The sequence below is a fragment of the Diachasma alloeum genome, unplaced genomic scaffold, assembly GCF_001412515.2.
Source record: "Diachasma alloeum isolate Michigan unplaced genomic scaffold, Dall2.0 Dall_scaffold_01035, whole genome shotgun sequence".
Taxonomy (NCBI): Eukaryota; Metazoa; Arthropoda; class Insecta; order Hymenoptera; family Braconidae; genus Diachasma; species Diachasma alloeum.
In genome coordinates this window covers 149,166-166,733 of record NW_021681147.1, presented here as the reverse complement: position 1 = coordinate 166,733, position 17,568 = coordinate 149,166, and the positions used below count along the sequence as shown (strand labels likewise).

The 17,568-nt window shown below is 35.8% G+C and overlaps 1 protein-coding gene across 4 annotated transcripts in view; it reads left to right on the top strand.

Moving 5' to 3' along the window:
• Nucleotides 1-15,701, top strand: part of LOC107045648 (BTB/POZ domain-containing protein 6) — a 29,775-nt gene extending 14,074 nt beyond the window's left edge. For 2 of the 4 annotated variants that reach the window (XM_015267973.1, XM_015267971.1), the window contains exons 2-5: nt 7,014-7,201; nt 9,914-10,334; nt 11,536-11,930; nt 14,798-15,701. In XM_015267973.1, coding sequence (XP_015123459.1) covers nt 7,124-7,201; nt 9,914-10,334; nt 11,536-11,930; nt 14,798-15,025 — 1,122 coding nt within the window. In that variant the 5' untranslated portion in view covers nt 7,014-7,123 and the 3' untranslated portion in view covers nt 15,026-15,701. Of the gene's footprint in view, nt 1-3,821; nt 4,217-4,537; nt 4,745-7,013; nt 7,202-9,913; nt 10,335-11,535; nt 11,931-14,797 lie in introns of those variants that run through there. The other 2 variants (XM_015267970.2, XM_015267972.2) reach the window with 2 other exon arrangements.
• The last annotated feature ends 1,867 nt before the right edge of the window (nt 15,702-17,568 follow it).

Sequence of the window (17,568 nt, the reverse complement as noted above, 5' to 3'; positions counted from 1 at the left end):
TCTGTTTTAAGGATATCAAAGTACTTTGGCAATTTTTTTCTCCAGTGAAATGCATTTCTACTTTTGTAATCGAACATCAGAGCTTTCATTTGAGTTCCATTTGACCCTATGTTTTCGGACATTTTACAATGATTTTGAATATCGGAAAAAAATAGAAAGTTTACTTTTGAAGGAAGATTGATGAACTAATTGTGCAATTTTGACAAATTACAATCAATTTTCCACCTTAAAAATCAATTGTTAGGAATTGTAACAAATTTAATCATATTCATAATTGTACCAGACATTGAATTCATGCCTGAAAAAATGAGGTTTCCGAAAGTTTAAACAATTTCAATTTTTTATTTATAAACAACGAATGTTAAAAAAATAATAATTCTGTGTAAAATGTAATTTGAATGTTTTCCCCGCCCGAGGCGCACATGCTATTTTTCGCGCTGGCGGCCGCAAAGTGACATTTCCTTTCCGTTTCGCGAGAGAGAAATCTTACTTTGCGCCTATGCCGGGGCGAAAAATATCGTTCTAACCACGGGAAGTGAAATACAGATCCCTTGGCAAGACCTTGGACCCGTTGGTACCTTGCTAACGTGTTTACCGTAATTCCGCACGTGGGAACGACTCCTTTATTTTACCTCTCTAGGTTAGAAATATTCTATTTTAATACGTTGGTAAGAAAAGTTCGTATTTTGCTTTTTGATGAGCGGGAGGAAAGTGAATACTTTCCACTCAAGGGTGGAAAGGTGATCCCGAGGCAGTAAACTACAGACTTTCCGTCCTTGGACGGACAGTAATCAGTACTTTCCGCCCGAGGGAGCAACTTTCCACTCTAGAGCGGAAAGTACTCACTCTCCTTCGCGCTTATCAAGGAGCAAAATACGAACTTTTCGTGTAGGTGTGTAGAAATAGTATATTGTGCACCAAGAGAGGAAAACAGAACATTCTAACCCGCGCGTAGATTACCCGAGGCAAAGCCGAGGGCGGTAAACACGCGGGTTTTGATGTCCTGTTTTCCTCCCTAGATACACACACTATTTTTCGTCATAACTGCACGGTATAATTCGATCTTTCTCCGTAAATGTAGGGAGGAACGTGGCTTATGTCATTCCGAAAATCGTCAAAAACAACAGAAATCCGAGGAATGAAATAAGCCACTTTCGAACTTTCCGTGCAGATATGACGACAAAGTATTTCCCAGGACCATATCAAAAACTCTTCTTGACGCTCACGAAAATTATCAATATTTTTTTTTACTAAATTTGGCAAAGAACATTCCCAAAGATTTCAACGAAATAATCTCTAAAATTACTGTTAGATTTCACTCTTAATTTAATTTATGAAATTATATCTGCCGTTGAAAAGATCTTTAACAAAATTTTTTTTATTTTCTCTACAACAATTTTTTTGCGTTCTTTTCAACATTTTTACTAATGACTCATTTTCTAATCAATTATTCGAAAAAAAGAATAAAGTTTCTTTTACGTGAACAAGAAACAGTGAAATCTTGTGTACCCGCCATGAATATTTTATCTCAACAGAACAAAGAGGCGGAATAAAAAAGCGTAATGTGCCAGGCAAAATCAAGCACCATTGATACCCCGTGAATGACCACAAACTTATTTGAAATGACTTTTTTTTTGTTTTCTAAATTTATAAATACCGCGCACGAGACTATGTTGACTATTGTACTTAACACCCTTTTTAGCGCGAGTATTCACACATGATTACTGCATCGCCGACAATTTTCTGAAGTGGGGAGGGGAGGAAGAAGACAGACAAAGGCGTACGCCGCATTTGCACCTGTTTATATTTAAGGAAGATCCATAACTCGGGATCTTTTATTTTTATAGTTTCCACCAGTGGAAAGGAACATTGGGGAAAATGGGTATATTATTCCCTCGAAAGCGTAAGATAATTGTAATAGAAACCATGCTTTTAACTAATTGAATGATTCGAGAAAAATTGATAAATTTTTCCTCCTGTCATTTGGCTTTGATAATTTAGATAGAGAAATAGAAACGAAAATTAAAACGCAAAATCATCATGGAATTTATGAATTCTAAAGAAATTAAAAATATTTTTCAAGTATTGCAATGGAGACATTCTAAATTATATTGTGAGATTTTTTTTCAATGCAAATATGGAAATGCTTGAAATTCAACAATATTTCTAAAGAGTCTCGTGACACTTCAAGATATTCTAGGACTTTGGTCTTGTTTTGTTTGTTGGAATCTTCTTCAACATTTGTTGTAGGTGAATGTAGGTTTTTGCTTCCGCATGGAAGCTTTGTAATCGTTCAAATTTAAGTTTTGGATTTTTTGTATTATTACGACCCAGTATGATTCAAAAAGTCCGAAAATGCAACTTTTAGATCTCGTCCGTACGCATGTGTGTATGTGTACGTATGTAACAACCTTTTTTCGCCACGGCGGGCGGAAAGGACATATTTTCCTCCTGCTTCGCGGGAAAATTCCGCCTACGCCGTGACGAAAAAGAACGTTCTCACCACAGGAGGTAAAATAAAGGACCCTTACGCACGTGCTTACGTCGTAATTACGTCGTAATTCTGCATGTGGGCACGACTCCTTTATTTTCTCTCCCTTGGTGGAAAATATACTATTCTTCAATCTTTTTTTTCAAATGTAGGTATTGTTTAGCCCTAGCGATCACCATTAATTAAAATTTAATTCACGGATTATTTTTTTTAATTTTCGATTTTTTTCGATTTTTTCTGTTTGTTGAAACTCATTCCATTTCACTCATTCATAAAATTAAATAAACAATGAATTATAGATGATAGAAGGAAATGATGTGCAAAATAAACATTCGGAAGCACATCTTGATAGAATTTTCTGTTGAACATGAATATTAAGAAACAAAATGACATGAATTTTCAATTTTTCTCTGAATTTTCCGGACTTATCTGAATTTTTACAGAATAATTGAACTGATAAATCAAGTTTTTTTATTGATTTCCAGGTCGTTTGAACAGAAAATCAATAAAATATTTGATTTTTTAATGATATGATTTCCTGAAATTTCAGTGTAACTTGAACACGATGAAAATTTCCCGAATTTGACACGGAAAATTTACACGAAAATTTTTAACAGTGTAACAAATTTGGCGTTTAAACATTTTCATATTTATAAATTAATCCCTACTAAATTGTAAAAATACCGGAATATCTTTGCCTCGAGTCATAAAAAAATGAAAAAAAATGATTACTATTAAAAAAATTCGACGACTAAACTCTCAATAATCAAGAAAACATCTTTTACCAAATACATCATCCCGTAAAAGAAAAAAAATGTCAACACCAGGAAAACCCAAGCTCTCTGGTCTGAAAAACTGTTCCTCCCCAAACAAAAGAAATGTGTTCGCCACCCGCCGGAGACATTTTTTTTTGCTCACGTAACTCTCACACTCTTCACGAAACGTTTCTCCGTCGAGTCCAAATGTCCGCATACATAGCATTGTATCCCCCTAATTTCAAGAATCCTGAACCCACAGAAAAAACAACACTTAAATACCCGAGATCTTTAAAATTCGTCAGTTGAAACCAATAAAAAGGTCGTCAAAATGTCAAAGCACAATGGCCCGATTCATCTCCTCGGCACTGCACAGTGTCTCTTTTTCTCAAAACCCCCCAAAAATTCGTTCCACCTCGACTTCAACCTCTGCCCCAAAACTCCAAGTCCCATAATTTTCCTCCCACTCCCTCCCTCCCCCCCCCTCACAATTTCTCCACCCATTTAAAGAGCAATAAGTGTGTACAAATCCTCAGAACGCATTCCACATGTCCATTCACAGTGGCACCGCGGTCCTTCACAGGATGTTTATAAACAAACAGATAAAGACTACTATAAGCAAGTGTAAACGCAACTCCAGTCTTCATCGATGGCAGTACTGAGGCCTGACTCATTTGGGTTTAAAGAAAAAAAAAGGGGGAGTGCGACGTTTGTAACGAGATCGATGGGATTTCTTCTTCAGTTTGTGGGGAACTGTTGAGTGCGAGGGATGTGACAATTACCTTGGGCTTCTCACGTCATCAATTGAATAATTGAGAGTAATATAATCAAAAGAAAAAGTATCTTGGAAAGATCGAGATGTTATCGTAGTGAATTTTGATTATTCTAATGGTGCGGAAAGTGTCATGGACGGATAATTCGACCCCTCGGTGCGTTGATAACGCAACGATAACCGCAATGCCTCTGTCAGGTAAACCCATTCATTCGGATCAATCGCAAGTTCCGGTTGAAATCTATAAATAGTTTTTTCACGAAATGCCATGACGCGTCGTGGCGTTTTTTTTTTTTGAGTGAAAGATTTTTTATTTTTATCGATCCGCAGGTTATCTGGTAAACATTGCCAAACCCTTGTATGGTTTAGATAGGAAAGGCGTCTCATCACGGGCCCAAATGCCGGTTTCGTGTGTATCGACGTGCAACGCGCAATGTGATCGATAGATATAAGATCCTGATACAAGATTTATTATTAATGCGTAAAAATATCGGTCTGAAACGTGATGATACGGAAGTACGAGAGCGAGTGGTATCTATGATTCATTTGCACTCATTTTTTTCGTTAGACTTGTGAGTTTACGATAAAAGAACGAGTTAAGGTGACGGAAATTGGTGGAATGTGATTGGAGGTTTCGTAATTGTGGGGTTATCTTCGGAGTGAGTGATTTTAGGGGTAAATTGGAAAAGACATTTTCGATGGATAATTGTGTCAGCTACGAAAAAGGTCTTTTGATGTTTTTTGATATAATTATTCTGCTATAAGATATCTTGTGATTAATATACATTGAGATTTTTTTATATGCCGGCGTAATTGTGAAATTATTTTTGGAACGGGTGGTTTTAGGACGAAATGTCGGACGGTTTTTGATGAGTCTCGTTGTGTTTTCAGATGGATTTTTTTAGTTATGAGATATTCAGTGCATTGATAGGGTTACCATGTTTTTGTCTGCATTATTGTGGATTTTTTTCGGCCCTGACTTCAGAACCACATACGGATTTTTAGAATCAATCAGTTTACGAGAGATTCAGTTAGTTTAATATTCTGTTAGATTACTTCTTTATTTATTACTTTCTCATTACTTTTCATTACTTACTTACTCACTTACTATATTTTATTATTTTTTTCCGATTTTTTAAATCACACTACACTAAAGCCTCAGGACAATTTGAAAAAATTTGACCTCTGATTTTGAAGTGCCAAGGAGCACTATCAATGACAATATTCGCCAAAAATATCATAAGTAGTTGGATTTTCTAATTTTTATTCCGAAACTCCGGGCCGTGTAGCGTGTATAAGGCGAATTTACAGAAAAACATGGCAACTTTGAGCTTGAATAGATAATTAAGGATAACACTGAACATAAAAAATCTCACGGGACTTCTTCAAGTATACGATCTACATCACTCTTGATTTTTTTCAGCTTTTTCTGAATTTTTCAAATTTATCCTTATGTCGATTTTTGACGGCGCGTGCGGCGCGACGAACGGCGTTCGTGACTTTTGCACGACTAACGGAGTGTTAAAAAAATACCATTCTTCACTTTGTCTGCCTGAATGTCAGATTATTTTCGCCGAGGGTAATTTTTAAAAGAATGTTATAGGATGTTTTCAACGGGAATTTCTTCAATCTAATCGCGCATTTACGAAATATTTATTCTTATTTTTTTAGGCATGCAATCGATTTCTGATAAAATTTTGAATGTGAATAAATTTGTTTGTTAATTTAAAAAAATGGGAATTTTTCAATGATTTCATCAATCTTTCTCCAAAAGTAAACTTTTCAATTTTGTTCAGATTTTTAGAATGTTTTCGAACGGTTCAATATCGAGATTCAAATTGACACCTGCAAAGTGTCAATAATAAAATCATTGTAAAATTTCCGGAAACTTAGGATCAATTGGGGCTCAAATGAAAGCTCTGATGTTTCACTACAAAAGTAGAAAAGCATTTCACTGAGGAAAAACCAGCCAAAGTGCTTGGATATCCTTAAAACCTAGACAGAAATTACAATTTTGTGACTCAGCGATTTGACAACGAAATGTGGACAGTCCCTTTCGATGACGAATCTTGCCGGCTACAAGAAGAGCCTTTCGATATTCCCCGACGAAATTGTTCTATTGCAAGATATTTGTCTACACTGACAAATTCAATTATAATATCCGCCTCCACTTTGCATGATAAACTCACCCTAATCGGAGAATTCCTTTTTCACCTAAAACAGTCATATATACTATTTCGCATTAGTAAAATAAAAAAATATATTATTTCGCATCTATGCGTAATTGTGGAATTATTTTGGGAGTGAGAGACGCTGGACGGAAGTGCATCAAGATGAAAATCTGGCAATAATCGCCTCCGAATTTGAATAATTATGTAGCGTGTTGGCTTTTCAGGAAATTCATAACAAAATTCAGGTAAAAAATGCAATAGTCAAGTCAAGCTTCTGATCATTTTTAGTCAAAATTTCACAAAAGATTCCCAGTTTTTCACCAAAATACTATCCTTTTTAACCAGAACCATAGCAATTACTATTGGAGTTCCAAATTACAAGGGAATTTTAAACTCAAGAGAGTTCAGAAATTCAGGAGCTTATTGAAATTTAAGGGTATTTTTTGACCAATTATTTTTCTACGTGTCTCACTTTCGAAAGAAAATTTCAACGGGTCAATAGAAAAAGGGCTTTAATCATTCGACATTGAAATCATTCGTCTTGTAAATACAGTAATTACTACTGAAATATTTTCAAACATTTGAAAATTTCAATTTGGGATTTTCGAAAATCTCAATTTGAGATCATAAGTCTTAAAGTGAAGCTTGTTTTTTTTGTGTAGCCTACTCGTTGCAGTAGCTTTAAATTGAAAAGGAAAAATTGAAATTCTCAATTCAACTCAATTCAATTTGAAGTTTCCTATAGAAATACAGTCTAGACATTGTAAGTACATTTCCCCGTATGAATATCGATTATTTACAGTTACGTAATGTCTTATGCACAGGGGAGAACGTGGGATGTCGTTTGGAGACCGAGAGAACCCTGGAAATCCTGAAGAATCGATTGTATTCTAGGAGGATTATTCCACTATCTGGTGGTGACGGATTTAAAGGGATGTCTAGGGTGCCACTGATACAGACAGCGATGAGAGGTGGGGAAGATGACAATCCGCATGATAAAGTTATTTTCGAGGTGAGACTATTTACAATCTCTCGTTCAATAGAAAAATTATGAAATGAAACTTTTTTATCGAAAAATACCATGACCAAATATTATGTTTACCATTGGAGAATGTATTTTTTCACTAAAACATTTTACTTTTCATCATGGAGGAAAAAATTACCGCAAAATTACGGTACGATTTAGATAAATGGGGAGCGAAATTGCCTTTCAGGAATTTTTACTTGAAATTAAGGGGAAATTACTATGAGTTTTAAAATTCGCGGGCTATTGGAGTGTGATTTATCCTACATTGAAAATTGACTATATAAGTGTAAAAATGAACGAAGTTTACTTACGAAATAATTCATTTCTATTAGTTTTTTTGTTAATTCTATGGAAAAAAGTAGCCAAAAATAGCCAATAGGTACTAATACGCGTTGTGTGTGATAGAGGACAAAATGACCGGTCATTTTCGGTCATTTTGGCCGCCTACCTATTAGAATATTACGCAGTTGTTCCACGCATTCATTTGAGGGGAGACTACTACGAGTTTTAAAATTTGCGGGCTATTGAAGCGAGATTTATCATGCATTGAAGATCCATTATATGTCTAAAAGCGAAAAAATTGCACCATTCATGTAAAATAGCCAGGAAAATGATCCTCAAAATATTTAAAATATATTCTCGATTCTATCAGAAACATTTTTCTGGCTATTTTACATAAATGGTGCAATTTTTTATGTTAAAAAAAGAACGAAATTAGCTATGTAGGAGTGGAATATCGGAAAACTAGCCCGTAATTGTGATTGTACATATTTTTTCAAAAATTAAAAAAAAGCCTCTGTAGCTAAAAATTTGGAGGCACTGGACGATTTTAAACATTTTAAGCGCGTACGGGGCAAACTAATGATAAAAAAATTTTTTGCACTAATTATCCGTTTGTAGACGTATAAAATCAGTCTTCAATCCTATCGCAAAAAGGAGAAAGGAAATCGATCTCGAAATATCTCGAAAATCTCGAATAAGCGTAAGCGTAAGACTGAAACCGAAGCGCCACTACGTAAGAAGACGAGAATGCGCGTGCGCAGCACGCGCGGCCGATCTCGTGTATGAAAAAACTCCGATAGCCCGTGACTTTAAAAACTCATAGTAGTCTCCCCTTAAGGTATATCCCCAGACAAGACGTTTTTCTTAAGATTGTCCTCATGTTTTCCATAGATAATGTTTATAATAGGCCGCAGCTATTGAAGAAAATGGTAACTAGCTGTACTACACAGTTGAGGAGATAATAAATAATGAAATGCGGGCTTCTAACATGCGAGGCATAGGCCAAACGGGGGTTAGAGGAACTCGATTTTCCCATCTTATGAGTAAACAGTTCTTACGATGTTCTTAAAAAACTAATCCGTGATAGATTAATAAATTCCCAATGCGGTAAATTTTTTATAAAATTTTGTACTACATAGCTTCTGCGATTTTCAACACTAACAATGGAAGTTTCGTGACAGCATTCCTTATTTGATTAAAAAAATTAATTAACTAATAATTTCTTATTTGATTCAAACAGTCATTGTTGCCTGCACCAACAATACATGCCAATTGAAAAATTCAATAAGTCATGAGAATGCAATAAATTAAATTATTTAGAATTTTTTCTGGAAATCCATAGAGACTAACTTTTGGATCCGATTGTCTTGGGATATATCTTAAGGGCAAGGTATGAGGCGTTTTCTTTTAATAACTTAATTTCTCGGAAACGAAAAGTAAATTTTTTTAGTTGTTATACCTTTTTCAGAATATTTTCGCCCGTACACCATTCAATAATTTCGACTGCACTTTCCTGTTATTTATTATTAACGAACGATCTATTGTTAACGAACGAATTTGATTGCAAACGAAGGTCTTTTCAGTCTCACCAAATGTTGATTCGGTAACAAATGCACATTTGAGAAGGCTTGTTTGACTCGATTTTCACCTTTCAAGTAACAAATATTCATTTGGTCATATTCAACTCTACCGTTCGTTAATAATTAACGAATCTCGTTTGGAATGAATGAATCAGTTTATCAGTGCCCGCTTGATCCTTCCATCGTTTAACCTTTTCTTGTTTGACCTTTCCCCATTTTAGCCCTCATTTGAGCATTCAGTTAAAGAAGTATTGATTCATTAGCTCAAACAGACGGGAAATGCGATCCAGACGGAGTAGCGGTCTGACAGACCGCAGGGTACGGTAACCGTGCATTTTCGGAGGGGTTCGGTCTAAACATTAAAATAGTAAATTGTGCACTAAGTGCAGAAAGTCATATTTTTCCTGCCTGAAGTACACATGCTGTTTTTAAACATACGTGGAAAGGAAAGTTTGTATTTTCCTTTTTGACGAGCAGGAAGTACTCACTTTTCCCGCGCTTATCAGGAAGCAAAGTACGGACTTTCTGTACAGGTGTGTGAAAAAAGTTTTTCTCTCCATGAAAAATCATTTCTTCTCTCAGAAAATGTCTCTCCTCTCAATCCAAAAGAGAGTATTTTTCATAAACGAAGAGATTTTTCTGCAAAAATTATATATTAGTAATTGAGAAATAATTTCGTCTGCAAAATATTATTTTTAGTAAAAAATACATTTTCAATTAACAAAATTTTTTCATCACAGAATCAACGTTTGTTTATCCAATTTTTTTTTCTTCCCAGGAAAATGTTTTTTCCCACTTGAAGAATCTAATTATTCCTCTAAAAATGTTCAATCAGGTGGGACTACCTGGCGATACATGGAAATACAGCGTAGATCGTCAGAGTCTCGCTGAGAAGTCCGAATGGTTCCGTGCCATGTTAGTGGGACCATTTGCACCACCACCGAGTGATCCTCCTCCCACAGTGGCAATGCCGCACGTCGACAAACGAGCGTTTGATAATCTCTTCAGTCATATTCGTGGTGAATCCGTGAATTTCAGTGGTGTGGTGACCGCAAGAGCAACCCTGGATATTGCACATTACTACTTGTGCCCGGAATTGGCAAAAATGGCCGTGGATTACCTCACTAAGAACCTCGACGCCTCCTCAGTGCTTGCGGTTTACCATGGTCTGCATCTTTATGCACTTGGCGATGTGGATACGGGGGAGAGGGGGCCCTCGGCGCCACCATTACCTGGAGATGATGCTAATGAAATTGGTGAGTATTGAAATTGATTGAGAGGAGAAATCTGTACGTGAGAATTACCTCTTCATTCGACGATGATTCGATGTGTGAAGTTTAAAGGAAGAACACACAAAAAAACGTAAGCGTAAATTACGTTCAAGAGGTAACGGTACCTCTTGTATGTGTTGATTTTTAGAATCGTCCTCGTGTCCAAAGTTATTAATTTTTGGAATTCAAAACACTACAATCACTGTATTATTATATTGTGCAGTGCCTGAAGTTTTTTGGTTTCCAAAAATTAATAACTATTGACACGACGACGATTTTAAAATTCAACACAGGCAAGGGGTACCGTTACCTCTTAAGAAGTCGTCTTTGACATTTTCTAAAGCGTATTTTACGCTTAAAATTGAAGCGCAAATTACGCTCAAAATCGTCGTAAATTGCGGTTACGTAAAACGTAATTTACGGTTCCGTATTCGTAAATTACGATGATTTTTTCCACGATGAAGAAAAAAAATGGTTTCAAGTATAAAATAGGATGTTTCTTCCCTAAATTACGCATAAATAAATTGTAAAATCGTTTAAAATATTTTACGTTCTCGACCGAAGTAAAATTCTATAAAATGTGTGAGTTGGAACTGAAATTGTACGAATCGCCACGTAAATTCTAGGATTTGTTCCGTAAAAATTAATTAACTGTGTGATGACTCACCGTTGTAGGAACAATAAGTCGTTCCGTAATTTTTCCCCAGCGATTGAGAAATTTTACGGAACGAAACGTAGAAATAACTCACCAGCTTTATAAAAATTGTTGGACGTTCAAAAATTTTTGATTTTGGAGGCATAATTGGTCGGGAAGTTTCTGGAAGATTTTACTTCTTCGGAAAAAATTACATGACGCTTCGTACTTTGTTCGGTGAGGAAGCTGAAAATTCACTCAGTTCAGATTTCTTCTGTTCCATTCCTATAAAAATTGCCGGAAAGCGATTCCCCATTGCGGATTACGTGTATTATACCGTAATTTTTACTGAATATTTCTCTTCGTGTACTCGAATCAAGAATAATACACTTGAATCAAGTATGTTTTATTCTTGAATCAGGTTTATGCATATACTCCTGGTACACTATTCTGGTATAAAATATACTCAATTCAAGTATATTTTTTTCCGTGAAGAGAGATAATTGTTTTTAGTTTAGGGGAATTCATGCATGATGATGATTCATTTTGCAGCTGTGGCATGCACCAAATTATTGATCGCCTGCTTGGCTGTAATCGACGGTGCTCCAGACGACGTACTGCGTCAAGAGGCTTTCGAGGAGTTGAGCATACACGAAGTTGCAAACCTCGCTCGGAGGGACGATCTCAAGCTCGCCAAAGAGAGTGTTCTATTCCGTGCTTTAGACAGATGGGCAGCCTCAGATTGTCGGAGACGTGGGTTGGAACCCAATGTCGCCAATAAGAGACATGCCCTGAGTGATGACGTCTGGTACAGTGTCAGGTACCTTCTCATGGATGATAAAGAGTTCATTGAGGGACCTATGGCTAGTGGGCTTCTCAGTAGTACGGAGTCTGCGACCATCGTGGCGAGGATTCTGGGGCATCAACAACAACGTGAAACTGAAATGGTAAAAATAACATTCTTCTTGAAATACTTTGGAAGTTTTTGGCATTACGAGCGCCGCGGGCGGCCGGGGTGTTGATGCCCTTTCATTATACCCTTTTTCCTGTAGATTCGATATTCCTTTTTAGGCCGATTACACTTTTACAAAGTGTAATCGGTCTAATCTAATCAATTGAATTATAATCCATTAAATTGTCAAACTAATAGAAAATTATTATTCTCATCAGTACTCCCAACAATAATAAAAGTTGATAAACAAAAGTTGATAAAAATTTTGTTTGCTTGAATTGCGTCAAATAGTCGCTTTTCGGCTGTTTCATTTTGCCCCACTCTCCTCTACTATTTCGCTTTTTTTAGGCATGTACAGTAGACTCTCGTTATTGTCGCTTTCGTTATAGTTGCATTTCCCCGTGGTCGCTCTTTGGCCGGCGTAAAGCCACATGACACATCGATATTTTCTTAGATTCGCTATTGTTTCATCTTTCCAGGAGATAGTAAATGTAAAATACTCTGACAGTAAATTTTCGTAAAACTGGGCGAATGATGGGGATAGGGAAATATAGCCGCAATCGCCGTATCGGCGCCCCATACAGCTCCAGACATGCGACTGTAATATAACGGAAGTCTATTGTATGTGCTTATCTTATGGCGCTTACTCAGACCCCCCCCCCCCCCCCCCNCCCCCCCCCCCCCACTTCTTTTACACCGAGACAATTTGCAACGTTTTTAAAGCAAAGGATTAATCCCTCAAGGTGAAAAGCGTTGTAAATCATAGTACGACGCTCGAGTGGAGACGCGGGTATTTTGTTTTGACCCCCATAGAGTGAGGATATTGAAATTGAACGGATTAATAAAGCTATTAGATACATTCGGTTTAAATACGTTCGGAAGCCTCCAGTCTAGACGAGTTTGTAAAAAGTTTTGTAAACCTCATCGTTTTTCAGATATTTTTAAAACCATCGGTATGAAATTTTTATAATAATAGTAAATTATACATCCAGTGCGGAAAGTTGTGTTTTCTTCGCCCGATGTGCATATGCTATTATGTTACACGCTTCGCGGGAAATCTGACTTTTACTTATGCCAAGGCAAAATAGTATTTCATGTCATCAGGCGATTAAAGTATTATCTGACGAATGTGATTGTATAATTCGAGCCGAAGGCGAGGATTATAATCACATGAGGCAGATAATACTTTTTCGCTTCGCGTGCCTAAAACGTCCCCTTTCTACACATTGTGATGAAAAATATCGTTCGATACTCATGGGAAAAGTGTTTTTTTGGCTCGTGGGATTACGTCACTCGCCTTCGGCTCGTGCTAAACCTCCCACGAGCCAAAAAACACTGTTCCGCACTCGTATCGGAATATACTATTTTGACACTGCTGCTACACTGAGAGAAAAACAAATACGTTGTCAAACAAGTCTTGTTTGGGCCAATAGAGTCGCTCGTTGAAAATTGCCAAAAAAGAATTTATTTGGTTCGAATTTGAAAGTCTCAAACATGAATAATTGTTCTGGTTTCGACAGCAACGAAATATTTGGCTCAAGGGGCGGATAATTCACACCAGACGGTGCCTTTTCACAATGAAAATATCTCATATAGAGGAAAATTTATCAACAAATATTTTATCCATAAGTTAAAAGATGAGATGTGTATAAGAGACAGCAATGAAAATATCTCATATAGAGGAAAATTTATCAACAAATATTTTATCCATAAGTTAAAAGATGAGATGTGTATAAGAGACAGCAATGAAAATATCTCATATAGAGGAAAATTTATCAACAAATATTTTATCCATAAGTTAAAAGATGAGATGTGTATAAGAGACAGCAATGAAAATATCTCATATAGAGGAAAATTTATCAACAAATATTTTATCCATAAGTTAAAAGATGAGATGTGTATAAGAGACAGCAATGAAAATATCTCATATAGAGGAAAATTTATCAACAAATATTTTATCCATAAGTTAAAAGATGGCTATCATATCATTATTATTGTTTCATTTAAGGGTTCATTTCTTCTCTGTGAGTATTAGACAGCCGAAACGAAAAACTAGTATCCCTTGTTCTGCATAAAGCAAAGATTTTTCGGGAGCAAAATACGTATGGGAGTATCGAATAACGAAGAAGTAGTGCTAGAAATGACGTTTCTTGCGTGTACAGAGAATGCAATTTTTTTTGAACTACTAAATCTATTTTTGCGACAAAAATTTTTCATTCCGGCGCACTCTCTACATGTTTGGCACAAAAAAATCCTTTTTTAATAATTTTCAAAAAACTATTTTCTTGGCACAAGTAAGACTTGTTTGAGAACTTTGCCGTTTTTCTCTCAGTGTGTGTTCACTTCGTGTCGAAAAGTGCCTTTTCATTCACTTCTAAATGAAAAGTAAACGAAAAGCCTTTTCGTTTACTTGTAAACGAAAAACGCACAGTTCCGCCACTCGCTGAACGTAACATCATTGTCAAAATAGTATATTTCGTAACGAGTGCAAAAAAGTGTTTTTTGGCGAGTGGGAGGTTTATATCACGAGCCGAAGGCGAGTGATATAATCCCACGAGCTACTAACAATATTTTTCATCACAATGTGGCGGAAATTGGACTTTTAGGCACGTGGAGCGTGCCGAAAAGTGCACTTTTCGTCACAGCGTGATGAAAAATATTGTTCGACACATGTGAGACGGGAATTTTCAGCTTATGTGATTAACAGCCCTTGGCTTTGCCTCGGGCTGCCAACTTCGCCAACTTTTTTCACAAAAAAAATTCAATGACGGGTATCTCTCAACCTAAAATTCCATAAATATTTCCAAAATATTGTTAAAACTATCCAAAAATCGTAATGATCTCTTTTTGTTGCGGTTCCAGAATCAAACCGTCCCTCATCGCCTATCCACAACCCCAAGAAGACGTAAATCTCCGTCGAAGAAGAACCCAGCGAAGAATAAATCAAAGAACTCGGGCATGAAACCAGGCAAAAAAGAATGCGAGGACAACAAAAAAAATCGCAGAAAAGAGTGCGCTAGTCAGAGCCAACGGGTTTGTTCGCGCGTTGGTGATTTGGTCGTTCGTGTTCTCGCCTGTGTTTTTGACTGAAGAATATTACTTATAGAATGATTGTTAGACTAATCGAATTGTTCGTTTAATTTCAATTGAGCCAAGTCGTGAGGGCAATTTTACCAATTATTTTCAGACTGATGGTCTCGACTTGATTTAACTAATTGATTTTAGATATACGACATTTTATTACTGTTGATCTCAAGAGAGACTTAGAGCAATTCTTGTTGATTGATTGAATGCCACCGATTTTATAACGAAATATTTTTAATGTTTTTATACGATGATAGTTGCGTCGGGATGAATTTTCGCGTAATTTTCTTTTTAAGTTCATTATGACTTTAAGAGCCAATCGCTGTGACCTATAGTCTACTTGTATTTTTGCTATTTTTTTGTAGGAAAATTGATTATTATATTTTTTGATCATGATTAGTGAGAATCGATTCATTTTTGTGGTCTATTACTAGGTGGATTACATGTTGAATGTTGATATTACGCAATCAGTTCGTTGTGTTCATGGTTGTTGAGAGTATACCGATGTTTAAACTTTGAATAGGAATGTGAAATTTAATAGGTGGAGATGATGTTTCATTGTTTATTGGATTGTTTAATTGAATTTTATTTTCGATAGGTAAATTTGAGTATGGATTATTGAATAGGATGATGTAAAATGATGGATCGATCTAATATAATAAATCATTGCGAATAAATCTGATGCTTTGAGTATTTATTCATTTTATGCCAATTCCGGGGGAGTCATCTTTGTTTATAAACGGAATGATTGGGATTTTTAGTCGACGATAAATGGTGTGCTTCCACTGTTGGAAAAGACAATTAAAATTTCATAAATAGTTTAACTGGAATTTTTCCGAGAGTGAAATTAACTTGATTTAGGCCCGGTTGCACCAAGCCCTGTTAAGCAAATAAATCCTAAGGTATAATTTATCCTCGGGGTGAATTACATCCAAGGGATAACAATTTTTGTTTCCAAAGCATTTTAATCGTCCAAATTTTCACATTTTCTAATTGTGATTGCAAATGATGTAGAATGGCCTGAAACGTAACACTACGAAGTTTGTCACCATGCCCACCGCCACCTTCCCGTTGGTAAATTTTTACAAAATTGAATAATTAAGGCTCGATTTGATTATCTTTCCAATGTTATCTAGATTGTTTTTTGTCACTTTTTTTACCTAAATACGTCTATGGTTTCAATATGAGGGCTCATTTTAGGAAACGACCTTTTCTAGATATTGCGAGGTAATTTGAGAAGTTTCTTGAAATTTCGAAAAAATTCAAGGAGTTTCTAGAAATTTCGAGGAAATTCAGGGAGTTTTTAGAAAATTCGAGAGAATTCAAAGAGTTTCCAGAAAATTCGAGGGAATGCAAGGAGTTTCTAGGAAATTACAAATACACAGTATCGAAGATACATTCGCCTGCAATTTTTCATCAGAAAATTTCCATTTGGTTTTGCATGATGCAGAGAACCGTAAAAAATGAAAAATTTTGATAGAGCGTTTTTAAGTTTTAAGTTTAAGCGCCGTGTCAACCGCCATTGGGGGGAGGAGGATAAACTCTTAAATCCTTTGGTAGACTACACATAAACAACTGATCTAGAAAAGGCTCCTTAAAAATTTTGTAATATTTAAAAAAAAATTTGATTGCACTTTCACTATGAAATAAGGATCATTCACGTCGTAAAACTCTTATGAAATATAAGGTGCAATCAGCTGTCACTTCTATGGAGAATTGAATAAAAGTGACAGTTGCCAATCCAGTAGTAATTTCCAAAAAAGTGACGGCTGATTTGCACCTCAATGTTCATAACAGTTTTACGCGACGAATAATTATTATTCCGTAGTGAAAGTGTAATCGAAATTTTTTTTTAAATACTTAAAAATTTTTGAAAGGGCCTTTTTGGATCAGGTGCTTATGTGCAGTGTATCAAAGGATTTACGAGTTCGTCTGTCTCCCCCGATGACGGCGGTTGAGACGACGCCACTTGCCACGGTAAATAACACATTTCTAATTCTCACATTTTTTGCGTTATTCCTCAATAAAAATGGAAAATGCTCTTTCGAAATTTTCCAATATTTTTTTACTTTTTTTTGAGCACACATTTATATTTCTTGAAGTTCTCTACGTCATGCAAAACTGATTGGAAATTTCTAGATAAAAAAACTGACAAAAAAAGGATCTTGATTACATTTGAAAGATAATCCAACCGGGCCTTAAGTGGCTAGAGTAATTCCAAAAAATTGGAAATTTTGTCAGATTATAGGTCTTAATGAGAACTAAGGTAACTAGACCAATAGACAGACGGTTAAGGACAATTTGAGGTCCGTCGAGAGATCAAAAATTGATAAATCACCTAAATACGCCAACGATAGGTTCTATACCTGAAAAATATATGAAATATAATTTATGGTTCATAAGTGGTCGATAACTAATGAATTTTGAAATGAAAAAATAAAAAAATGAAAAATTAAGACAAATTTAAAAAAAAATATTTGAATGGGATTTTTTTGGATAGAACGAATCCGAGTTCCAGTTCAATTTTTTAATATGTTCTGTAAAAATAG